This window comes from Sesamum indicum, linkage group LG3, assembly GCF_000512975.1.
Source record: "Sesamum indicum cultivar Zhongzhi No. 13 linkage group LG3, S_indicum_v1.0, whole genome shotgun sequence".
Lineage (NCBI taxonomy): Eukaryota > Viridiplantae > Streptophyta > Magnoliopsida > Lamiales > Pedaliaceae > Sesamum > Sesamum indicum.
In genome coordinates, this window is record NC_026147.1 from 12157950 (window position 1) to 12184641 (window position 26692).

Below are 26692 nucleotides of genomic sequence, written 5' to 3' on the forward strand. Positions count from 1 at the left end.
AAATAGGGTAAAATACACTTGGCCCCCTTGAACTATTTGTCATGTAACATTAAATTGTAAAGTGTATTTTACCCTTTAAATATCCCAAAACTGTAATTTGTACTAAAGGGAAATGAAACAACAGTACAAATATATAGGTTCATAGCAACGGATTTTTATGAGTTTCATAAAAAATTCATCATGAAATAGATTTGCCACAGTCTTTTGCAACGGAATATTATTTGTCGCTATAGGTATTACTATTGTCATAGCACGAATTTTTTTACCATTGCAAAATTTTTCCACGAGTTTTTGTCCGTGATAAATTTCTATTGCAAAATGAATTGCTAAAAGATTTGACTTTTCATATTTTACAACGACTTTTGCTATGGTATATTTGTGGCAAAGTGTATAGCAATTTCATTGCAAAATCATTTTTTGTTTGCAACAAAAAGTCATTGCAATGTTATACAACCTGTTGCAAAATAATTCTTTTTTACAACGACATTTGCAATGGAAGTTGTCGCAATAGTGCAATGGAATTTTTTGCAATGACATTTCGTTATAAATTTTGCAATGAAAAAGTTTATAATAATACGTTGCAAAACCATTTTTGTTTACAACGACATTTGCAACAGAAGCCATTTCAAAATTGCAATGTATTTTTTTAGCAACAATTCTTTGCAAAATCTTTTTTTTTTTTTTTACAACCACATTTGCAACAAAAATAATTGCTTTTCTATTTTTTTACTTGCTCCCTTCATTTCTCGTTTCATTGTCTTATTTTCCGACGCATGGTCTTATTTTTTCGAAGCAATTTTGTGTATCAACTTTGATCCATTGTGTTCCAACACTGGGTTGAGAGTGATTTTGTTAGTCGTGATAAAACAAGTGCATGCCGTTGCCTCTTGCCTATATCCTAAACTCAACCCTTCTTTGCTCCTCCAATTGTCTCCAACTATAGTTGCTGGTCGTTAATCAATGTGCTTGATAATGACTTAGGTAGACTTTGAAAAGCAATATTGTGATCATCACTCACCTTTTAAAATTTTTTATTTACAATTAAAAATAATATAACTAACAAACAAAATAAAGACAATTTAAACTATTTACTTTGATTTTATTTCAAATAATATAAACATACAACTGCATCTGCAGCTTCCAACCCAATTGCATTCTTTTATTTTCAAGATCATGTCCTAAATTTCTTTAGTATTCTTCATATTCATTTTCAGATTCAATAGCCACACTGCCCAACATTTTCTTTAATTTACTCCTTTTTTATTGGTTCGTACATTCAGAAAACCTACAGAACCACCTAACATAGATACATTGCAGCTCAAAAACACTAAGAAACAGTAGGATGTTAACACATTTAAAGCCAAGAATGAAAGGATAAAGAACTCACACGGCAAATTCATGTCTGATTTAGCTTCGTCACAATCAGATTATAACCAAAACAGGGAGTCGAAGGGCTTGCATCAGTCCTAACGTTGCTTATTTTGTTTCACGAAACGAAACAGCAGTACATGGAAAAAATTAACATTACAAAAGCTTCAGATGGAAATCCCAAGGGACGATTTCATCTTCTCTACTTCCAAATACACAGTCGAATAAGGTAAAAACTCTGAGAAGTAGTTTTTGCTCAGATCATTTATTGCAACTGCAAGTTTAGGGATCTCAAGTGTCTCCTCATGAGTCAGTTTCCTCACAAACTTTGCTGGATTTCCGGCCCAAAGCTCACCGCTTGGTATTCTCCTTCCTGGAGGAACCACAGAGCCAGCTTCAAGGATAGAATGTGTCTCGACCAAAGAACCCTCCATAAGGATAGAGTGCTGCCCAATGATACATTCGGGCTCAATTGTGCAGGATCTTAAGAGACTGTATGCACCAACAGTGACAAACCTTTCGATTGATGTTTCTGCTGGCAGCCCTGTCATATTTCCGATCTATATATATTTTAGCAGGAGCACACACTGCCCATGTCTCTTAAACGCTTGCAAATAAATGAATCAAATTAAACATAAACACAATAAACTGTCACAAGTTCAATATTACATAGTGTACATTCCAAAGTAAAAGCAGCATATCGAGAGACCTGTTTGGTGTATATAATTAATTTCTAGTTCAACGGGGAAAAGTCATTAATAAAAGCAATTAGTTTGAAAGTTTATTATTAGGATAAAAAACAATAGGTTTTACTAGCACCTGAATGTAAAGTTTTGCCAATTCTTGACAGGTGATTCAAGGTAAAGGATGACTGTATGTGATGGTTGAGAACAGCTGAGCTTGCGCTCTAGGAGGATCCTGATTGGAAGGACGTCTGGCTAATGTTAGAGAGCCCTTGGGGAATGAAAAGTCTACCAGAAAGCAGCTATTACTCTGTGCCAGACTAGGCTTAAAACTACCATATGGACTTAGAGCAGCCTTTTTGGAAAAGTAGAAATTGGTAGTATTACCAAAAATACGGTCTACCTCATTTTCTAATTGATAACATGTCAAAATATTAATTTTTCCAAGTAATAACAGCATTTAGTTGCAACACCTCAAGGCATCTTTTAACCTCCCTACCTCAGCCATGCACAGAAACACCTCTTAAAATACTGCCCAGGATCCGACTTGCACAAGTATGAATAAACTTCCTGTTAGTTTACTAAGTTATGAGTGCATATCAACTGGTTCTTCATCACATAATATTGTCTGCATATCAATTTACAAATCAGTGCTCTGAAAATTGACTTTTCTTCCTTGAGCACGACCAAAACGAAGGGCCTGCAGGAATCAATGCCCCTTGAAGTATGTGAGGAGCTCCTATTCTGTGCTCTCTGTTCATGACATGAAAATTTCAGGCCCATAAATTACTAAGCTTGAACCTTTTCACTGGATAGATTTTTGGCTTTGACCATGTTTCTGACTTCTGTTTCTACCACAGTTAAAATTCACTGCTAATGGATGAGTTTCTTAACTTAAATTCAGAACAGGGTATTAAAAGGCTTTTTCTTGGAACCTCTCAAGGCATAGCTGATAAAATTATCTCAACGGGAAGTGCTTTTGGGTACTCTGGAGTGTATGCCAACTTGTACGAGCATGCTTACTTTGCAAGCATCACAAGGCCTGAAATGAAAGTTAGATTCTCGTTTTAGACTATCACCTACCGCGCCATCCTTGTTGGGTGCATCACAAATTTAAAGTTAAATGGTCCATTTAGTACACTAATTTATCTAAGTCCAAACTAAAAGGAGAAAATCCTCCTCAAGTTTATCTGCACTTTGATCTCCTGGTCATTTCTTATCCTTTGAAATACCTTTTTCCTAATATAGTCTTTGTTTTCATCTTTCTTCTACTTTTTTCTTTTGTCCTCAACATTAATCTTTCTTTTTTTTTTTTTTCAGGGGTTTGCTAGGGAAAAACATATTTGCTTCTCATTGTAATGCCCATTTTTTCTTTTAATTCAACTAATTTCCCATGGATAGGCTTTTTTAAAACAAAAATCATAAATTTTATTTAAAGTTGAGACAAAAGTCCAGACCATAACTATTCTATTAGAATGCTAAAAGCAATGACACTATTAGTATCTTACAAATTCTATAAGTGTAGATCTTTTCTTGTTTAAGTCTATGCTTCCCCCCTTAATATTCTAACATATACATATCAACACATGAAGCATACAACTGGTTTTAGGTTTATGCTATGCCCCAAGCAACCGAAACATGTTGCCCTCATCTGCTTGTCATATGAAAAGTAATGCCTACTCATATTCGTAGTAAAGGAAACAGCCTACAATTGGAGAGAAAGATTAAAAAGAGAAGAAAACATAAGATACTTCTTTCTCACCCCTAGTTCTCTACAGGCTCCAAATCATGCTGCCAAGGCGAAAACGAAAGGAAATTTGAAGCTCAAGATAAAGTTCCATCTGCTTTCAAGCTTACAAACAAATTGTTAAACTCAAACTCAAATTAGCATTATCTGCACTAGTTGGGTCAATCCATATCACACAGTGGAACCTACTGAGAATCGTGTTATCCTTCAAACGTAAATCTTATCCCTGTCATCCTATGACATAATGCTGCAAGTAATCAAGGCCAGATCATCTAGTGTATTTGAGAGTCAAACTACTAGACCTAAGAAGCTGTTCTTGTAGCCTAATCTTTTAAGAAAATCGAAACCATCATAAATTCTACTCCTTATGTAGTTAGACGAATACAAGAACTATGAGCAAAAACCTCAAAGTGGCACTTTTGCTGGAGTTATCATATATATCTCTATAAGGTCTGTTAAAGCATATTAAAGCTGAAAATTGGATATGACCAATCCTTACAGTCACATTTCATTTCCAAAAACCATGGGAATGAATAAACTACAGTCCCATCATTAACATAAGAAGCAGCTGAAGATATTATCCTATTTTGTTGTCGTCATAAGTAGCTAGTTATTCAATCACAAAGCAAGGTGTGCGACCCGCATAAACAAACTTAAAGACCATCAGAAGTATATTCATTAGTTCACTGCGATTAACAAACCCAATTAGAAAAGGGATTTGGAACAAGAAATAGGTTTTGAGGATTCACAATGAAGTACAATTTTGATTCATCATTCAAGATATTCTTCAACACGTCGTCTATCTGGATACTCTTTCTCATCAACATAAAGTTTGATTGGTAACTTCGTGATGTTGCTCAAGATATATTATCTCAACCTCCAATGGTGTGAAACCCTCATCAACAACTAGTAGTACTTGTCCAGTCCCTTACACATGTTACAATTGAAAAGGCAAATATTACCTTAAGCTAATGAAAGAGTCAATGCCAAGACAAAGATTTGTTTGGTTCACATTCTTTGTTAAGTAGTTACAAGATTCTTAAATATCAATCTCTTCTTATCAAGATTCAAGAAGCACCTAACATAGTAGTTATGACACATATGTTTCTGACACTGAGACCAAATATCCTAGTCATATCAGGAAATCTGAGGCTTCTTGCAGAAGGATTGACTCTGTAGTTGGACACTTCAAGAATTACATATCTCACCAATAGAACCATTTCAAGTCCGAAACAAACTCAAAGGAACTTCAGCCAAAAATCCAGCCTCATTTTGTCCTAAAAGACATCAGAAAGAAAAGGGGAAAAAGCTCACCACGAGGAACATTCTTCAGATGTTCCCTCCAATTAAAGTTGGGTAATATCAGTATATGCCAGTACAAGATCAGGGTTTGAAGTAGGAAACATCTACAAACTTGAATTGATTTCAGAAATGCCAAATACAGTTGTGAGACCCTGAACCAATACTTACCCAAAACCATAAGCAAAATACATTCTATAGTTATAATCAAGTATCAAGCTACAATATACCTCTCTCAGACAGTGAATAAGCATGATTTGACTATTTTTTCTTTCTTCTTACAATGCCTTCCCATTCCACAACAGGAAAAGGAAAGGAAAAAAGAAAGCCACCTAAAAAGCATAAGATGATTCTAAGTAAAACCCACTTGCTCATATTTCCCTAACCATGACAAGGTTTCGATCATCCAGAAAAATATAAACCTCGTAATGTAACCTCTGCATCTTCCCATGGGTGAAACACAAATTAATCTCCTGCCTCCTCAAACTTCTCTCAGGAAAAAGTACTAAACCACTATAGGGAATCAATGGAAGAAGTCGGGTTGAAACATCTTTAGCATAGGATACGATCAAAAGATGCAGCAATCATCCATAAGATCTTAAAACTTCTTCTACCAGGATCCATAAAGATAAATTCCATATAGCTTCCACAATATATTTGAAGCAAACAAGCAAATTAAAGAAAGTTTTTTTTTTTTTTTCCCGGGAGAAAATGAAGTCTTGGTGCTAGAGATTGTGCATCAAGAATATTGGAAACTGCAATCCCAGTACTCCATCTATCTAAACTACAAGAGCAAAAATCTAAACAAGCAATTAAATCTCCAATAAAGAGAACGAAAATCACTCATAACTTTAGTAGTACCAAAAATGTAAAACCAAAGGTACAACCACCAATGCGCAGTGTATAACAGACGGAATCAAAAATCTGACCTGTAGGAGAAGACCAAGCGGCGTGGATAACACACCGTTCCTGTACATTCGAACAAAACCCAACTGTAATCTTGTTAAGGTCACCACGCAGAACGGCGCCATTCCACACGGAAGCGCCGTCATATACCACCACCTGGCCGGCCAAAACGACATTAGGCGCCACATAAGCATCGACGGCGATCTTGGGAGCCCACTGGCCCAAAGGTATGATCTTTCTCTGGCCCCTATAGTCCCATTTCACTCGATCCGGCGACTCCCTTATGACTGGCGCTGGAGGGGTCGGGTTTTCTGCCGATTGGGCTGCCTGTGCAGAGAAAGCCCGACCCGGGAGAGTGATTGAGAGGGCTCGGGGCAATCTTCTGCCTATACGAGCTAGTGTTGCCATCTTTACCTTTCTTCTTTCTGCTTGATTCTTGATTGCAGAGACAGAGAATAGGTTGAGAATCAAGATGCGCTGTGCCGAGCTGAAGCCAGAATTAAAAGAATAGATTGGTTGGGCTGAAGCCTATTTAGAATCGGGCTGATTCTGGATCGGTTCTGACAATCAATATCTGAGGCTAGCCCAGTCTAGTGACCCAAGACGACGTGATTTCAAAACGGGCCTAGATCGGGTCTGTTGAGCCATTTTTTCCAATAATGCATATTCTATAATTTTTATTTTATTCTTCTAAGTTGTCTATTCTAATAGTTTATTTATATTTTTGAAACTCTAAAAACTTTTATTTTTATTTTTCTACTTCTAAATTTTAAATACTTTATGTCATTAATAATCTTTATTTTTTTTCAAAATTTATTTTAAGTTATTTTTAAGTTTATTATCATCTAAATTTATTATTGTAAGCTTGTTAATCAAATTATTATTTAAGTTCATTAAAATATTTGTAATTATTATTTTTATATATAAAATTTATGTTATTTAATTTATTATTTATTTATTTTTTTAATAATTATAAATTTAAATAATTATTTATAAGAAGAAGTTAATATCATAAAAATAAAAAATAAAACAAACACATTTTGGACTGATGCAGGCTTAATATGGGCTTGGTTTAGACCTGAATCGTACCGGTCTATGGGCTGAGTTTGAGTATAACAATGGACCCAATTGGGACCCACTCAGAGACCTAGGACCATCGTGCACCTTGAATTGAGAATCATATTTTTTTGTAATGATATGTGACATGGCATTTTTATTTTATTCTTTTAAATTGACTATTCCAATAATTTTTTAAATTTTTGAAATTTCAAAAAAAAATTATCTTTGTTTCTACTTCTACGTTTTAGTACCTTAATTCATTAGTGCTCTTTATTTAATTTTTTTTCAAAAATTTATTTAAAGTCATTTTTTTAATTTATTATCATCTTAGGTTATTATTTTATGGTTATTAGTTAAAATATTATTTAAATTTATTATATAGTCTTCACATTTATTTTTTTAATTATAAGCTTTTGTGTGATTGAATTTATTATTTACTTATGTCATATATAACCATAAATTTAAGTAATTATTTAAAAGAAAACTTCAATTTGCTTAAAGAAAAAAAGACACACACACACATTGGCGTCTGGTCTAGGCCTCAACCAACATGGGTTGCGCTTGAGTTTAAAATTAGATCCAATTGGGGCCTATTTGCCCTTTCGCCCAACCTTTAATTTTTGTAGCACTTTACCCTTTTCTTTCACTTTTCAAAGACTAAAACGAGAATATCCCATTGCGTGAAAGCACGTATTTCGGTGAACGTAGATTGGGGTAAAACTGTAATTTCTCAGCCCAAATTAAAAATTATTTTTTAGTTATAATTTTCTTTGTTCTTTCTTTATTTTCCAAATGTAACATGTATTGTTTTACATATTTTATTCTTATTTATAATATTTTATATTTAAAAATAAAAAAATTATTTATTATATACAAGTAAGTACCACGTGCCACGACGACTAATTTAATTATATGCATTCATTATGTCTACCAATTGCATCTAGCACTTATCCTGGAATATTATAGGCACTTTGTACATATAAATATACAAATTTAATATGTGATCTCATATGGTGCAAAGTGAATATCAATTCTCCAAATTCCAAGTCTTCAATTTTAACAAGCCAAGTCTAATGTTACAAACACATTCAACATAAATACACTTTCAACCAACACTTATGACTTCACATTCCCCCATGAACTTTTTATTCAGTCCTGCATGAAAAACAAAGAATGTTAAAAACCCCTGTAAAAATATTGATAAATAAAAAATCTTCTTAAAAAATAAATAAGTAAGAAACCATATTAAATTTAAATTAAAAAAAGAAGTGACTCTTGCATTCACACACCGACTCAAAATTTGAACCTAAAACTTCTAAAAAAAGATTTTGAAGCTCGAACTATTGAATTGTCTCTTAGTCGTGTCGTCTTTTCTTTTCTTTTTTTTTTTTTTTTTTTTTTTTTTTTCGTATATATGTTAATGCATTTATAGGGGATGAAACGCACTTAATCCTTATACTTGGAAGTAGGTTTTAATCAAATCGATCTCTATAAAAGAATTATAACTTTTAATTATTGACTATAGTTATGCAACGGCTATTGACTCTGTATTTTGGGAGGGTGGCTGAAATATTTGTCATGATTTAAATATTTTTACCATGATTCTTAATTGTGGCGAGTGATTTTTTCATGATAGAAAAGCTAGTTTTTTACATAACTTTTATTCAGTATAATTAATAATAGTTATTAGCACAATTTTTAGCTATAATTATTAATATTATAATCAATAATAATTTTTTTTCTAGTAAATATTCAATGTCTTGGCCTACTCATTTGAAATAAAATTAAGTTTTACTTACCTCTTTGGGCTTCTTTTTCCAAGAAATGGTACTACAATTATTCACATATGAAATAGGGTGGCTGCATTTGATTCTGAGATGATGGCGCTTGTGACATTGGCTTCTCCAAGTTCATGTAACTTGACCTCAAACATTCAAGAGAAAGGAAATCAAATTGAATCAAATGAACACCCTTACAAATTAAATGAAAGTTAGAAAAATTGCAATTTTCATTTTGTAACTAAATTTTAGTATATTTTCAATCTCATCTCTTACTGAGTTTTCGATAATAGTCGTCTCATAACTTGCAAAAGAAGTCTTAATTTTCAATCATATGTCGACTTTCATCAGTAAATTAACGGAAAAAATCAGGTGCTGCCTGTCGAACGGCCACGTGACTCGCACGTAATTTTTTACGTCAATTTCTTGATGAAAATTGATAGATTAACTGAAAATGAGAATTTTTTAAAGTAATGAGAATCTTTTCGAGAACCCTGTTAGCAATGGGACGAAACGTGCATAAAACTTAGATTACGAAATGAAAAATGCAAATCAAAATGCTCACTTTCTTTTGGAGATTGTTGTTCTCTTCTTGAAGGTCCTTATGCTGAATAATTAGCAAACACAAAAGGGACATATAAATATATCAATTATTTATTTATTTTGTGAATATTAGTAAATTAAAAACCTCAAATTGTAAATGAAATTTCCAGTTACCCTTCTCTTGAGATAGTTAATGTGATCCATTATCATACGTCTCTGTGGAATAAAAACAAATAATTAATCAGTTAATTAAGAAAATAATAAATAAATATGTGTGTAATTAGTTCTTGAATTTTTTAAATTTATTTATTTATTTTTCCATTATATATATTTACCTTCTTGGAGCGAATCCGTTCGACCCCAATTCTCAACTGGCGTTCTAATTGTTTCAATTCTTTCATCCCTAATCCCGACAGATTTTCTCCTGACAAATACCTTAAAAAAAAAAACACACAATAATTGTAATTGTGATTTAATTAGTGAAAATTAATAATTAGTGATTAAGGTATAATTAATTAAAAATTGATGGGTGGCTACACACTTATCCCTTGCTTCCAAATCATCAACTGTTCTCTTCATGTCTTCAATTTCATTTCTCCAGACCTGCACAACATTCACCACGTACGTACAATATTTATTTATATTTTTTTTATTATTCAGAAAAAAAAAAAATAGTATCTCACATATGCTTATTTTTATTATTTATTATTAATATTTATAATAATAAAAATAATATATTTATATTATTACAAAGAAAATAGGTGCTACGTGCAATATTTCTCTCAATTCCATAATGTATATAATTCCAAACTTCACTATATATAGTATTTTTTTTATTATTAATCCAAAAAATTGGTTTCTTGTAGATATATAAGAAAATTTATTTACATGCCAGAGCTAGTTATATATACAGGGTGAATAGCAATTTATCCATGTGTGATATTGAAAATTAGCACATTATCTCTCTATGAAAAAAATATAGTAATTTACCCCACTGTACTTTTTAGAATGAAGCAATTTACCTCCTTATATAGGGAGTACATTGCTTCATTCTAAAAATCATAGGAGGGTAAATTATTGTATTTTAAAAAATATAGAAAGGTAAATCGTTATTTATTTTTTCATAAGGGAATAATTTGCTCATTTACGATATCTCAAGAGAATTGCTTGTATTTTTTTCTCATTATATATATATATATATATCTGTATAATGATCCAAAAAGATGAAAGTGAATATATGTAAATAAAATAAATACCTCCATGGTTGTGATGCCTTGATCATTTGATTTCGTCATTCCAACTTCACTTTTGTATCTTGCAATAGACCTCTGCATGCTTCATTCATAAATGAACATTGTGTTGTTATTTTACTATCATAATAATCCACATATATACAAGATTAAATAAATAAATGATATTTTTAAAAATACGGAAAGAAAATACGATGGATTGGTCGATCATCATTTCATTCGTTGTATATAGACGCGCGCGTATATGTAATTAGTTTTGGTGTCTAAATACGATAAAATGTCATCGACCTCTCTGAAACCTTATTTTCTTGTACTGATCGGACGTACAAAAATAACGCCAATTTTCGGAAAAAAAAAAAGAATTAATTAGAGGAGAAATGAAATAAATTTAGAACTTACTCATGGCTGGAAAATTGGAATGCTTTTCCAGAAGGAGAGAAAATGAGGAGAGCAACCTCAGCATCACAGAGCACAGACAGCTCAAAAGCTTTCTTCAGCAATCCGTTTCTTCTCTTGGAAAAAGTCACCTGTCTGTTTGTCGCGTTCTCTATTCTCTTCAGCTCTACTTTTCCTCTTCCCATTAATAACTACTTTCACACTAAAAATTAGTATATATGTTCGATGTGAACTGATTCTTCAAGACTGGAGAAATTAGAGCATGTTGGAATGATTCCTCATGAGGCTACCTATATATAAAACAACCCCCCCACCCCCCACCCCACCCCACCCTGGATTGATCAGGTTGATGGAATTTTTTTTTTTCGAATCAGATTTGACTAAATTAAACTAATCAATCGCATAGAAACTGTATTGCTCAACTTTTTTGAACTGTACACCAATCCTCCGTCAAGTGTATTGCACTTGTCATATAATTAGTTAATGTTGAGCGAGTTGGATTCGAGTTGAAATTTTCCCAAATTGGTTGGGAACAGTCTTAATTTCCCAGTAGACTTAACGGACTTCGTGTCATGGACATGCTCATTGAATTAAGACTTGGGACGAAAACGTGTCGATTATTTCTGGAGTTATGAGATGTGTGTCGTGAGTTCAAGATTAATAACGGAATCAAAATTTTAAAAGGGCTAACTTAGGGGATCCAAATGCAATTTTTCCTCCTTTACTCCAAATATTTTTACAATTGCTTTTCAGTAAAAACTATCATTTACTCTCTATGAAAGGAGAAAAAGAAAAGGCTTACCGTTTGTATGGTAAAAGGGGACAAAGATTTAAAGAAGCCTATATATTTTATAAAATATTTTTAGAGTTTACAAAATAAAATATTAAGTAATAAATTTAAATTTATCATTAAAAAATATACATCAAGTGATAATTAATTTGATCTTATCAAAATATAATTATTAATAACAAAATAATCACACGTCTACAACGACGACTGAATGACAACACCAATGCACTAATAATACTTATTTGTAATTCCTATGTCATCACTATATATGCGTCATTAATTATCTTAGTTAGTGACAATTTTATGCACAAAATAATTCTTAACTTTTACAAAATAATTGCTATTGTTAGATTTATAAAATTCATTATTTTGATGAACTAATTTTTATTTCATTAGATATATATAACTAGCGACATTATCAAATTTTTTGCTTTTTTTTCCCCATATTTTGTCACTGATCGTCTCTCTTCATGTAGTGTGTTATATTTTAAAGTGATAATTATATTTACACCCTTTATCTGTTATTTTTTTACACAACTCATTCATATTTTTTTAAAATTATAAAAATTACCCTTAACAGCCTTTTTCCGACAATTCGAATCTTTATTTATAAAAATTCAGTCTAAAATATTAAGTTAAGACATTATTGATTAAACCCTTGAGGTCAGGCAGATTTAATTAATCTAAGTGAGTGTCAAAAATAAAAACAAAATGATGATGAGGACATATGAAAAGAGTTGATAGTCATTGAAGTGCATATGTTTAGTTGATTAAAATGGTAGGTTTAAATTTGAAGACAAAAGGAATATCAATCAACACTATTTCTCGTCACCGACAGTGATGACCCTAGTCATGATTACAGCAGTTTGGATTTTTAATTTTAAATCTTGTCGGGAAAAATTGTAATTCTAATTACGTAATTTAATTTAAAAGTGGTATTCTTAATCCTGCTCATGAATTTCATTTAGTAATTTAGTCGTTTAATTTTAAAATTTTTGTAATTTTAATGGATGGAAGATTGCATGCAACTTGCACGTAACGCAATTAAATTATAATTTTATATAGTTCTGTAGATTAATTCTTTTAGGCCAAAAATGCCAACTCCCAAATTGCAAGAGTAAAATTATAATTTAATTGGATCATATGCACATTCAATTATTCAGTCAACTGACCGAAAAATTACTAAAATTATCAAAATTTAAAAGTTATAGTACTAAATTGTGAAAAACCAATTCGTGCAGGATCAAAAATGTCACCTCTAAGTTACAGGACTAAAATTGTATTTTTTCGTTTTGTTGCATTTTATACTTTTCTTATTCAAGGTATTTTTTTCATCTCTTATTTATTTTTTATTTTTAATTATTTTTGTTTTATTTATCATAAATCAATAGACATTTAGATAATTAAAAAAATTATTTCATAACAAATTTTAATAAGCATTTATAATTTTAACTCTAACAATTAAGCACGCACATCGAATGTACAGACAGTGCTGGTCTTAATTATTTGGGTTCAGATAATAGATGGGAACTTGTAAATTAAAGGGGTGTTTGGAAAAATTTATAAAAATTAATTTGTATACACGTACATCTTATAAGATACTTTTAAAACTTATAAGATGTCAAAATTCATTTTAAAATCAATTCGTAGAATATTCAATACAATAAGGTTAAAAAAAAAAAAATTGATCTCGTTAAAAAATATCGTTTTTATTTTTTGTACCACAATTGTGGCGATTGTCACTTTTGGTATCATAAAACACAAAAATACGTCTTTTTTGTTTCAAGTTAACAGCAGAGGCCATGTGTCTCGAACGTGGCCGTTAACTCCTATTGTTTCACGTAACTTTAACTAATATTGAACTTCAAAGATCTTGTTTAATGGTACCAACAAAATACTCTTTTTTTGTTTTTAAAGGAAAAAGATATTTTGACCAACGTTGGCCATAAAAATGTTAGAAATTTTTTATTTTAATATATGTAATAAATAGTTCCAAAATTATAATTATTTTTATTTTATATAATTTCTAGGATCTATTTTACTATTTTTGAAATTAAATCATTATTTAGTCTAAAAATATATTCATATTTGAGCATAAACTATAAAAAGTACAATTTTGTTTTTGATTAAAAGTATTAGATAATCTCAAATATTAATTGATCATAGTAAAAAATTAAACTTTCTGAATTAATTTGTTTACTCGTGGTTGGTGATATTGATGTATCATAATTTAATTATAACATTTATAATATAGAGAATGATCCATTTTTTTTATTGTCGCTAGAATAATTTTTATCATAATTAATTATCATAATTAAAAGTAAAAAATCATGGCAAAAAGTAATTAATTACGAGTTTGCAACAACTACTTGTTGTTGTTTCTGTAGGCTATGCCAAAACATTACTCATAGCTAATAACCATGACGAATGTTTTGACCATAGTTAAAATCATTACGTTTTCGCATAAACTTTGTGTGATCATAGGAAATAGTATTGATTTGTCATAATTTTTAAGTTGTAGTTATTTATCATATTGGGAGTAATTCTACTCATATATTCCAAACAATTGCTCCCGTTATCCTTAAAACTTTCTCCTATGTTGTATTCAGATCGATAGATTTGAAATTAAGGATTTCTCGCAAATCTACTAAACTTGTTCAGATAAGTTAATACTGGAAAAAAAAAAATCAATTCTTGAATTTCCATTTTGAACTGTATTTTGTCACATGATAATATATCTAAAATTCGTTTAAAATGAAGTTATTTGAAATCCGTCCTCCAAATTTATTTTGCGTACATGGATTCAAATTTGAGAAAAGAATTTCAAATGACTCAATTTGAAAATAATTTGAAATCTAATAATATTCAACAAAATATAATTCAAAATTAGAATTAAAGAATTTTGAAAATCCTTTCAATTAAAAATTTGCAATCCACGATTTCAAATCATTCAATTCGAACGCAACTTCATTGTATCTAAATTATTCCATCCAAATATAACTTTAAAAAAATAAAAAAATAATCTACCCCGTGATATTAAAACGAGCAAAAAACTCCTTATAATTTTTTTTTAAAAAATTATCCTTTATATTTTAAAAAATAAAGCAAATTCGCCGGAACAATTTTCTAATTTTTTTGCAATTATATTTCACATATGAATGAGGTTAAATTACATTTAACCCCTTAGGGTAATGATAACAGATGAAGGAAAAAACAGTTTGTGAACATGTAATTACTAGATAAGATAAAGTTTTCACATGTAAACTCTCTTGACATGGCTTTATTTGGGAAAAATTATGATCATGGTTTCACTTACAATGTAGAGGGTGCATTGCACCAAATTCACAGGTCCCCTTTGATCACAGAGGTTAAATATGATCATTACGCATTCTGGTGATGAAAGCATGGATAACGCACTTGATTTACCCCGAATTACACGGGATCATGGACTTGCAGTAACTAGCAACTATAAAACGACACGTAGTGCATGCAAAAGATTTGATCGCGTCATGAGATGTCGACACGTGTTTCCTAAGGTTGACTGATTGATTTGACGGGAGGGATCGGAGACAGCGGGTACTGAGGGGAAAAGAGGAGATAGATATCTTGAAATCATGGGCATTTGAATGGACGGGAAGTTGCAGTGAGTGCTTACAACCTTTTATGACTCATATCGAGGACCGGATTAGATTTTTTATTCTATATTTTAACGTATTTTTTATTTTATTAAGAAGTTAGCTGTAATTACACGTAAATTTTTTGTGGTTTGAAAAATTATATTTTAGTATTCTCGAAATTTATTTTTATCTAACAAATAAATTTTTTATTGGTCAAAACTAATTGAATTTGTTAATATTAACAAAAAAAATTGATATTTACTCTCAATTGACTTATTGCTGATTTGTTGCAAGTCAAATAATTTGTTTTTTTGGAATAAAACACCCTTATAATAGTGAAAATTTACCACCTCACATATATTAACGCGTGAAGATATATGAGAACAATTTGATCATGAAAATTTATTTGACAATAGAGGGTGAATATAATTTTTTTTATTAATATCAACAAATTCGATGAATTTTGACGAACGGGTGAACTTATTTGTTAGATGGAAGCAAACCCAAAAGTGTTAAATATAATTCCAAACGACTTGGGGTCTATATATAATTACACCAAATCTTAGGGGAGGGGAGTATAATTATCCCATATATATTATGTGTATAGAAATAATATTATATAATTTATTTAGTTTAAAATTTGTATATATGTGGTGTGTATATTATACAGAAATATAAAAAATCAATTTCATTGGTTAAGAAGTGTCTGAAATCGCTTAGGAGAGGTGTTAATTAATTTTTGTATTTGAATAGATGTTTTGAGGAGTTTGGGATTTATGCGTACTAGAATCCGATAGCACTACAATGATCAAAGAACTTATTTAAAATTATAAGATTATATAAGGATTAACCTGCAAAATAGGGGTTAACGCTCTATTCATAGGAATAGATTATAAGAGATTGAAGGGTTGGTTAGTGGAGGTTGATATATCTCCGAGATCCTTAGAATGCCTATTTTATGGGAACAATATTTATCTTTTTGTTGGCCATGTCATCTAGGCCTCGCGTCAGGAGGAAGAGATCTTGCTAGATAAGCAATAGAATAACTTAAAATCATGAGATTGGTTACATGTAATCCTAATTCAGATGTCGAATAAGGTAGATGGCCCTAGGTTTATTGAATTAGGTCTGGATTAGGCTACGTCCCGTCATTAGGGTGACGAAGATGGGACTGGTTGGTTGGGCTCGTGGTCCTTCAATTTGCTGATAATAAATGAGCCAATAAGATTTAGACTTGCTGGTCGAGTAATTTCGGCTTGATCCCTTAGCATTATTTGAGTTGGATTTAATCCTTGGAATGCCTCAAGCAACATGATTTATTATTTTTATTTTCTAAATTTCGGGAAAACAAAATTATTTTGGGAACAAAAGCTAAAAACATATTTTGATTTGTGGATTGTTTTTAGCTCCTTTGATTTTTTGTAGATAAATTTTAGGAAAATTACGACCCCCTTCCCTAAAGTTTGGCATATTTATAAATATCCTCCTAATTTTGATGTCCGTCTAACGAACGAGCCCATTCTGTTAGGTTTCCATCCAGTTTTTTTTGTTGAACTAATCAAAATATTATTTTAAATTATAAATTATAATTATATATATTTTATTATTTTCTAAAATATTTCTATGAACTAATATTCTCTCTAAACTATTTATTTTATCCATCCAATTTTTTTCTATTTTTTAAATATTTTTCTTAAAAAAATCAGCAATGGTAAAATAGTAAAGTCCATTTCATCGTCTAGGGACTAAATAATTATTTTTCATTTAAGGGGGGTATTTGTAATTTTTTAAATAATGAGGGAATATTCATAATTATGCCAAACCTCAAGGGAGGTAGTTGTAATTTATCCTAAATTTAATTTTTATAATTCTCATTATAAAGTCTAATTTACTACTTTTAATTTTATTCTTTATATTAAACATCCAGAGTTTATACTTTCTTTTTAAAAAAATAATTTGAATGGTTCGACATTATTAAAATTTACAGTTTCACAATCTTTATTATTTTAATTCATTCTTTTTACAAATTATTCACTGTATAATTGATATTATTCACATATTATAAAAGCAGCATGAATTAAATAGTTGTGATTAATTTTACTTTTTCTGCAAAAATAAACTATACTATTGGTTAGTAAGAGAGTTATATAACTAAAAATATTGAAGTTCTATGAATTTGTTAATATTTTTAATAATATAAATAACAATTATTTATGAAAAAAAGTATAGAACTACTAATAAAAATAATTTTTATTCTTTCTTAGAAAAAGAATATATTGCCAAATCACATTTAGGGATTAGAAAGCGTTCTATAATTAGAGCCGACATCAAGAAATATCAGTATAATTTAGGGATAATCACATTTATACCCACTAATCTATGCTATATTCACACAAACCACTCGTCTTTTGCATCTTTTTTTAGCTATAGTAAAATATAAAAATAAATCATATTTTTTCTAATAATATTTTCACATTAAAAAATTAAACTGCTGAATCGTAAAAGCAAAACATAAAATGAGAATTTTAATGCTCCCAAGAATTTGACCCAATGAGTGCTGGTTCTGACAAATGTATTAGGATAATTACACTCCCTCTCTTAATTACACGTATATTTTTTGTAATTTAAAAAATTACATTGATTATTTTTTAGGTTTGCTTTTATCTAACAAATAGGTTTATCCGTTAGTCAATATTCACTAATTTCTTTTATACTAACAAAAAAATTACTATTTATATCGGTTGACTTATTACTGACTTAATGCGGGTCAAACCTTTATAACGGTGAAAATATTCCTCCTCACATGCATTAATATGTGAAGATGTAGGATAATTAGGTGATCAAAAATTTATTTAACCACCAATAAGTCAATAATAAGTCAATCGAAAAAAAAAATACAAATTTTTATTATTTTTTTATTAATATTAATAAATTCGGTAAATTTTAACTGACGAGGGGACTTATTTGTTAGACAAAAATAAGCTTCATAGATACTAAATAGAATTTTCCAAATCACTAGAAATTTAGTATAATCACACCAATTTTAAGAGACGAAAGTGTAATTATCCATACTTATTACTAAAAAAATTCAGATGATATGAAATTATAGAATTTGAACTATGATGACTGGAGTAAGAGATGATTGATTGGTGGAGGTTCTAAGTTGCTAATTTAGTCCAATAATAATTTGGAAGAGTGGGGTTGGGGTTGGGGCGGGCTGTCGACACGTAGAGTTGTGGTAGATGGTGGTGAGAAGTGTTTGTTTGGGGCAGACAGGATAGACCATTATCAGCGAATAAGTTCCAAGTAAAAGCAAAAGTCCGACTTGGAAAAGCTGCAGCTTGATGCACACCATTCAACAAACTTTCATCTCTTATTTTTGTCTGAAAAGACAATTCATCCCCCACCCCTTCTCTATTCCATTCCACTTTTATATACAAATAGGAAAAATTGCCGACGTTCTCGTATTGTAAATAAGTAAATTAATTTTTATTAAAAAATAATAATTTATTTATTTTTATTGAAAAAATAATTTGCTCATTTACAATATTATAAGGGATAAATTATATTAAATTCTATAAAATTGAGTAAATACCACGATCTTTAACCCCCCCCCCCACAAAAAAAAGTCTCGGAAGAGTAGTGTTGTGAAACTCAACCCAACCCGTTCGATCGAACTCCTCGAATCGTCGATCGGGCTATAAAGTGGGTTGGATAAAGGCAAAACTCGATGAAGAGTAAAATCGCATTTTTTCAAGAGAATCGAAAAAAACCAGCTGTCCAACTGCCGATTGAACCCGTCGGTTAAAAAATCAATCGGGTCAGAGTGGTATAAATTGAGTATAAAAATTCCTAATTTTTTTCTCTCTTTGTCAGCCAAAAATCCCTATTTAATTTTTTTGTTTTTGTTAAGTCATCGGTGTTGGGTGCTTATTAGCTTTTTGATGAACTTGTATTTTGAGTTTGAATTGACTTTTATTATTTGAATTTTATGTATTTTTGTGCTACATTTGTTGTATTAGACTATTACATCTCTATTTTATGCTATTTAATTATAGGCATATATTATAAAAAATATTAATTGCAGTCCAAATAAATATTTTTTAATAAAATTATCCTTTATTATTGTGAAAATGTATCTCCTCATATACATTAACGTGTGAAAAAATATAAGAGTAACTAGATCAGAAAATATTTATTTCTGTTGCAATGAGTCTGTAATAAGTCAGAAAATTATAAATATGAATTGCATTCAACTTTTTGATTGATGTTAGCAAATTTCGTGAAAAAAATAAAATGGTACAATTTATTGGACGAAAATAAACATAAAAAATAATAGGTGTAATTTCCCTCACCACAGTGGATATACGTTAACGGAAGGCAATGCCCTTAATTTAATACAATAAAATTAAATATTTATATCGATACTAATAAAAAAAGAAAAATGCCCTCCACACTCACAAACGGCGGCTAATGACACCACCATACCAATTTTTTGTGAAGCAAAAAATATCATTATTCAACTTTCTAAATTTTATATTAATTGATAAATTAGTTTTTAATTTTTTTGTTAACGTAATGTATTAATTTATATATTTTATTTATTTATTTATTTTTATTATATATATAAAGAAACGACGTGTTTCAACTACCAGCAATAAATGAATATTAGTTGTGGAAACTTGAGAAACAATGGCTGCCCAACTCAACCTTGTGTGGAGTACAAAGATGATGGTGATGGGCATAGAGTACACTATGAGAATGCTACAGATGCGACAACCAACAATTGTGGGGCATTTCTGTACCCTTTTTCCAATGCCAATGCAATAATTATGCCATATCCGTTTTAATTTTTTCACTAATTTTAATGCATATTAAATGTCCCTTCTCCTCTGAGATGATATCTGTCGATGTTTCGAAAATTGGATCTAAAAATAAATTGAATAAATTATTAAATTATCGATTTAATGGATTTATTTGGTTATACATGTATATATTTATTGAATAAATTAAGAAATATTAGCAAAATAATTAAAGTTTTCATAAAAAGATAAATATTTCATTACAATATGGTAAGTACTTAATTTACTTTGAAAAAATAGATAGAGATTTAGTATTTTTTATGTGTTACACTATTTAATTTCTCATTTGCTTTTTCCGATTTAATTTTCAATTATTAAGTCATATATTGTAAAAGACTTGTTTGCAAAAAAATTAAATTTTATAACAAACAACAAGATTCGTATTTTTAATAACAATCTACTCGATAATTAAGTACTTTTTTTTTTGATTTAAAAAAGTATATAACTAGAATTAACAAGAAATATGATTTTATTTTATTAAAAATCTAAGCAGCCTCTCGGTCGGTTCGTAGTTAAACCAATCCAACCATCCGATTTAAAAATCTTGGTGATCGTTCTGTTTGGTTCAGATGATGAAATCATGAAAGATCAAATTAAGAGGGACGAAATTTAATTTATTTCTATTTTTCATATATTGGATTTTCCACTTATCACAAAAATATATTTCATGATGCAAAAACATACTTTTTTTTAGTAAAGTATATGTGATGTGTGTGTTTTTTTTTAATTTTGTAGGCTTATAATTATTAACACACCAAAGAAAAATGACCATACAAGATAAAAAAAAATACAATATTACAAGAACGGATATTTAGGCCTCATACTTCGTAAAAATTGAGTCGAATATCCCAACTAATTTAGCCCAATAATATATTTAATGCTTGGTAAACGTGTATTTTATCTTATTATGGAGTAATTTTAAAATTCATAATTTTATCTTAGTATATACTAAGATGGTAAACATGAGATAAAATAATCACACGTCTATCCTAGATTTTGTCGAATAAAATAAATGGAAACATATGTTTATCCTATCATTATGTTTGAATTTATTATGCATTAATCTATCCCGTCTTAATCCCATTCCATAATAAACGAGGCTTGCACATAATCCTATCATCTTGGAACACATCATATTGAAAAATCTCGAACAAATTTCTCCTAGATTTGTGGCCGTCGACTCGGCAACAATAGGTAAAATAAAATCTCCCAAACTCGGACTGACTGGACTCGACTTTTTCAAACAATCATATCTTCATCTAGATAAGTCTAAATTGCAATTCGTCTTTCTTGTTAGTTAGCTAACTTATGCAACTTTCAAAAGATATATCATATATACGCTGCAACCACTTTAAAATGTTTGCTCTCATTCGATTTATAAATAGAGGTCATTGTGCAACCATAAAGGGTAAAAGTATAATTTGCTCTCACACTTACTTTCTCTCAATTTTCAACGGATCTCTTGCATATTTCGTATTGCACACTATAACATTCACAATTGTTTAATGCATAATTGTGAATTAATTGATAAATATTTAAAAAGTTTAGTTCATTAATAAATAAATTATAATTTTAAAAATTTTGAATATATTAAAACTTGAAAGGAGTAAATTGGGCTTTATAAAATATTTGGGGATAGATTATATAACTTAAAAAATTAAAGGACGTAATTGATATTTTAAAAAAAATTAATAATAAAGATAATAATTGTTGCAGCCATGCGACCATCACCTACCACCTCACTATTTTCAACTTAAATTAATATTTCTCAGCCAACATACAAACACAAACATAAACTAAAAAGAAAAAAGAAAAAAACAGCTATCTTTTTTTTTTCTCTCTCTCTGTTGCAACGAAACAGGTAAATATTAAGAAAAATTAAATTTTTCAAAGAAAGTTAAAGAATACTTTTAAAATTAAGAAAATTGATTTACCTTTTTTTAAATATAAAAAAGAAGTTAATATTATATATAGGAATCGTCCAATCAACTTTAGGTTTATGTGACTGTACACATGGCTATACACATGGATAAATATCCGATACTTAAACCAAAATTCAAAAGTTGGCTGAAAAATTACATACAAAACCTTAAAATCGGACTGAATTATCAATTTTAAAACTTAAAGGACTTAATAAAAAAATGCATAGTTACAGAAGTAAAATTGATATTGGTGCATACTTTGTAGACTAAAACGAAAACCAAATTCCCTAAACTTTAATTCGAACATTTTTTATAAAGTTTTGAGAAACTGAGCCCGTTTGGTTGTGTTTTCGTTTTCATTTTCAGTTTCTAACAATTGTATTTGTATACAAATGCTTTATTGGTTTCTGTACGAAAATTGATAATATGTTTGGATTAATTATTTCCAAATAAAGGTATATAGGTGTGAGAATAAAAAATATAGGTATATGTATTTTTTATGTGACAGAAATTAATTATGAGGGTTGACCAAAATGCTTGGGAGAGAAAACAATTTTATTTGATTTGAAACAAGAAAAGACATGCTGACAAGATAAGACAAGTATGACCAACCAATGTGACCTATAATTTCAAAAAATTCAAGATTAAAATAGGAATGCATTCTCAATGAAAATGGCTTGACCAAACAAAATCTCAACTACCCAAATAATGAAAAGTGAAAATAATCTCATTGAAAACACAACCAAACGTATAAGCTCAACCGAACACCGTCTAACCTGTACTCATCCAGCATCTTATAAGTCCATAACCGAAAGCAATCTAAAACACCACTCATCAAGCAAACCAAAGATACCTAGCTGCTGCATTTATGTTCCGCGTTTGATGAGAATTAAACAAACAAGCAAAGGTATCATCAACCTCAAAAGCCATCCATCCTCAACACATAGTACGTACTCATCCAATTTTCCCTGACTTCAACAACATTTTCAAGTATCCTAAAACACAGAACCTAATCAAAACCCCTTGGATTTATATATAGCAACATAAACATAATGGCGGCCGACTGGGCGCCGATCGTAATAGGGTTGCTCCTATTCGTGCTGCTATCTCCGGGCGTCGTTTTTCAGATTCCGGGCAATGCCCGCCACGTTGAGTTCGGGAGCTTCACCACCAACGGCAAAGCTGTGATCGTCCACACTTTACTTTTCTTTGGAGCTTTTACCATTCTTATTATGGCTCTGCACATCCGCATCTACAGTGGGTAGCTGCATTTGAGTTCTCTCATGCAGATGCATGCAACATTAGTATTTCTGCCTTGATCGGTTGATTCATCCACTGATGTATCTTGTTTCATTAATCAATAGTTTTTACTGGCAAAAGAATAAAGAGGGGGTGGAGAAATTGTATGCACTACATTAGATTTTTTGTTTAGGAATGTTGAAATTTTTTTTATGGGAATCAAAACGGGAATAGTGTTTATGGTTTCAAAGGTTAGGTCCGTTTCACTTCTAGTCCTATTCATTACAAAATTAGCATCGTAACTTAAAAAGGCTAATATTTTTTGTTCTCATTCACTTTTTCATCTATAATTTACACTAAAAAAAAAAGGCGGAATTTGTAACGACCTAGAAACCATTCCAATACACACGACCTTTGTAACGGAGTGGACTTTTTGACGTCATTGAGAGGATAAATTTTTTTGTAACGGCCAAAAATCGTTACAAAAATCGTTCCAATTTTATGTGTGCCTAAAATCATTACAATTTGTAAGTCGTTACTATTTTGCTATGTTTTTTGTGACGGTTACCTATTTTTGTAACCAATATTTGGTCAAATAATCAACCGTTATAATGACAGTGGCAAAAACCATTGCAAAGTGTACGAAAATGGTGTTACAAGAACCGTCACATTAGGAATGAATTTTTTTTTGTAAGAGTCATTCCAAAGGCCGTTACTAAATAATGGCTACATTTCCAAACGACAAATTTTCAATGGCTATCTTGGGTGTTCCAAAGGCCGTTACAAAACAACTTATATATTTGTGCATTTCATTTCATTTTATTAGTTGTAAAAATTCTTATACTAAACACACACTCTCAACATTTTGATTTTTGTGCATATACATTTCATTAGCTTGTAGATTATTACTCGACTTTTGGACCGTCAACTAATGCTATTCATCACTTAAGTTGGTTGATTAGGTAACAGTGACTAATTTAATACTTTATTGTGTGTAATTAAATTAATTGTAGTTTACTTAAATTAGTTTTATGATTTTTTATTTACTTATATCATGTTAATTATATGTATTCTCCTAAATAGTATGCATAGTACTGTAATATTTATAAATATGTAGGTCGTCGAATTAGAAAATTAATCAGATATATATATATATACATGTGTGTGTGTGTGAATACAGTGATATATATTAGGAAAAAATACAATGATTATACTTATAGGACTAAAACTAAAATTGTGCATACTTAATGGACTAAAAAAATATTTTTTCCTATATATTATCATGTTACAAAAATTAAGAAGATAGATGGATAATAAGAACCTCCCAAGGAGGGCAGGTCTGATATTGGAGTTTGATGATGGGTTTAAAACTTTCACAGAATGGGCAAAGGGTCTACATGGACATATGGTTGGAGACAAAATTAGGTGCGCTTGTCGAAAATGCAAAAACACAAAGTTCATAACACCTGACAATGTCAGTTATCACTTGTATATATGAGGGTTTATGCCAGAATTTATAATTGAACTTCTCTTGGCGAAAATAAGGTGCAAGCGTACTTTGACGCTGTGACTGTCCCTCTAGTGCCTGAGGAGCAAACCCTAGCTGTCCATATCGAGGGTACTTATTCACATTGGATGATGAACAACATATAGATTGGGCGCAACGAATGGTTTTTGATGCAGCCGAACCGAGTTATTTTTCTTCTTCTCATAATGTTGTGTCTGATGATGGTACGGGGTTCTGCCCTGTTGATTAATAGTGTACGTCACGTGCCCAACAAGTGGCCGTTAAGTATTTTTGGCATGAGGCAAAATTGGTCATTCTTCCCATAGTAGTATATGAATGCTCTACTTGACCGATTTGGTTTACTTATGAAATACATGATTTTTTTTGTGTTGATTCTATTTGGCTCCAACTTAGAGAAATAAATAGAGGGTGGGTCTCAATTTTTGTGGAAGAAGAAATAAGTCCCCATTTGTTTATCCTAATTTCCTTCAAAATTTATTTTTTCCCTCAAATATAAATATTTCCTCATAAAAGTGGTCGTCCAGCCAAAAACACTAACAACTACGTGCCCACGCCATTAAAATATAGATGAAAAAATACATAAAAACTAAAAGTACTAAATTTTATAAATTATGGAACCAAAAATATTAATTCCATGATAATGGGACCAATCGAACTTTTTTAGTTATATTTTATATCAAATTTATGTCATCCGCTAGCTACTTTACGTCATTAATATATGTTGTAACTCATTTGTTCAGAATTACACTTCTCTCTCTCTCTCTTTTTTTTTTTTTTCCCAAAGTAAATTGGTTCTAAAGTCGGGTCACATACACTTGAACCCCCCACCCCCATGCATCCCATGCCAAACTAAATATTTGGACAAGATTGTGATTGATGCATATCGGACCACTACAGCAGTCAAAGAATTTTTACAAAAATTTCAAAATCCAATAAGAACTAACTTGTTAAATAAAAGTTAGCACTATTATATACTTAAATTTCAGCATTTGAATTACTGAATAAATAAATAAATAATTCAAAAAAAATATAAAAACAATAGTGTAATACATATAATAGAATAACAAAATATTGGAATATGGGGTGAAGGGCCTAAGGTAGGCTGATCTTCACTATTGATGGGTCACTTCAAAACCCCTACACATACTTTTGTGTTATGGCTGGCGATCCTTGGTAAATTCTCTACTATGGATAAGCCTTGGTTGACTTATATTAATAGTTCCTGCGTATTTTGTTCTGATGGTGCTGATGAGACCCATGATCATCTTTTTTTCCGCTGCACTTATTTGCGTGGCTGCTTGAAGGTGATTCGACGAACACTTCGATTTGATTGGCCAAACCGAGCTTGGGCTACTGACGTCTTATGGGCTGCTCGCAGATGGAGAGACAAACACTATGTTTCTACGGCCTACCGCGCTCTTTTGGCCTCGTGTGTGTACCATATCTGGCGTGAGCGCAACATTAGACGATTTGATGGAGTACATAGAGATACATGCACTGTGGGTGCGCTGATGGTTCGAGATGTGCAGCAGAGGATTCTTAGTATAGAATTACCTACTGCTATTAGCACTTGTGCGTTTTACCGCTTATGCCAGATTCCTTGGTCTGTCGAGAAAATCGCTTAGATTAAACAAGTTGTATTGTACTACTATACTTATTTTATTTAATGAAAATTACCTTTACTGAAAAAAAATATTGGGATAAA

General features: G+C 30.6%; 2 protein-coding genes across 3 annotated transcripts; both read right to left on the reverse strand.

Moving 5' to 3' along the window:
* LOC105158138 (gamma carbonic anhydrase-like 2, mitochondrial) lies at positions 1368 to 6491 on the reverse strand. The gene is made up of 2 exons (XM_011074777.2): positions 6027 to 6491; positions 1368 to 1912 (listed from the first exon to the last, which is right to left on the reverse strand). The coding sequence occupies exons 1-2, from the start codon at positions 6409 to 6411 to the stop codon at positions 1536 to 1538; spliced, it is 762 nt and encodes a 253-aa protein (XP_011073079.1). The 5' UTR covers positions 6412 to 6491; the 3' UTR covers positions 1368 to 1535.
* On the reverse strand, positions 8004 to 11280 carry LOC105158139 (MADS-box transcription factor 23). 2 transcript variants are annotated; one of them, XM_011074779.2, is made up of 8 exons: positions 11033 to 11280; positions 10640 to 10718; positions 9925 to 9986; positions 9719 to 9818; positions 9558 to 9599; positions 9406 to 9447; positions 8862 to 8980; positions 8004 to 8217 (listed from the first exon to the last, which is right to left on the reverse strand). In XM_011074779.2, exons 1-7 carry the CDS (start codon positions 11212 to 11214, stop codon positions 8903 to 8905), a joined length of 585 nt encoding a protein of 194 aa, XP_011073081.1. In that variant the 5' UTR covers positions 11215 to 11280; the 3' UTR covers positions 8004 to 8217; positions 8862 to 8902. The 2 variants fall into 2 exon arrangements, with proteins under 2 accessions (XP_011073081.1, XP_011073080.1); XM_011074778.2 differs by having other exon boundaries at positions 8862 to 8986.

Excerpts from the sequence above, each read along its gene's own strand:
- LOC105158138 (XM_011074777.2), bottom strand. The coding sequence starts at position 6,411 with ATGGCAACACTAGCTCGTATAGGCAGAAGATTGCCCCGAGCCCTCTCA. Across the intron at positions 1,913-6,026 it reads CGCTTGGTCTTCTCCTACAG|GGCTGCCAGCAGAAACATCA; the intron begins GTCAGATTTTTG and ends GAAATATGACAG.
- LOC105158139 (XM_011074778.2), bottom strand. The coding sequence starts at position 11,214 with ATGGGAAGAGGAAAAGTAGAGCTGAAGAGAATAGAGAACGCGACAAAC. Across the intron at positions 9,819-9,924 it reads GATTTGGAAGCAAGGGATAA|GTATTTGTCAGGAGAAAATC; the intron begins GTGTGTAGCCAC and ends TTTTTTTTTAAG. Across the intron at positions 9,600-9,718 it reads AACGGATTCGCTCCAAGAAG|AGACGTATGATAATGGATCA; the intron begins GTAAATATATAT and ends TTTATTCCACAG.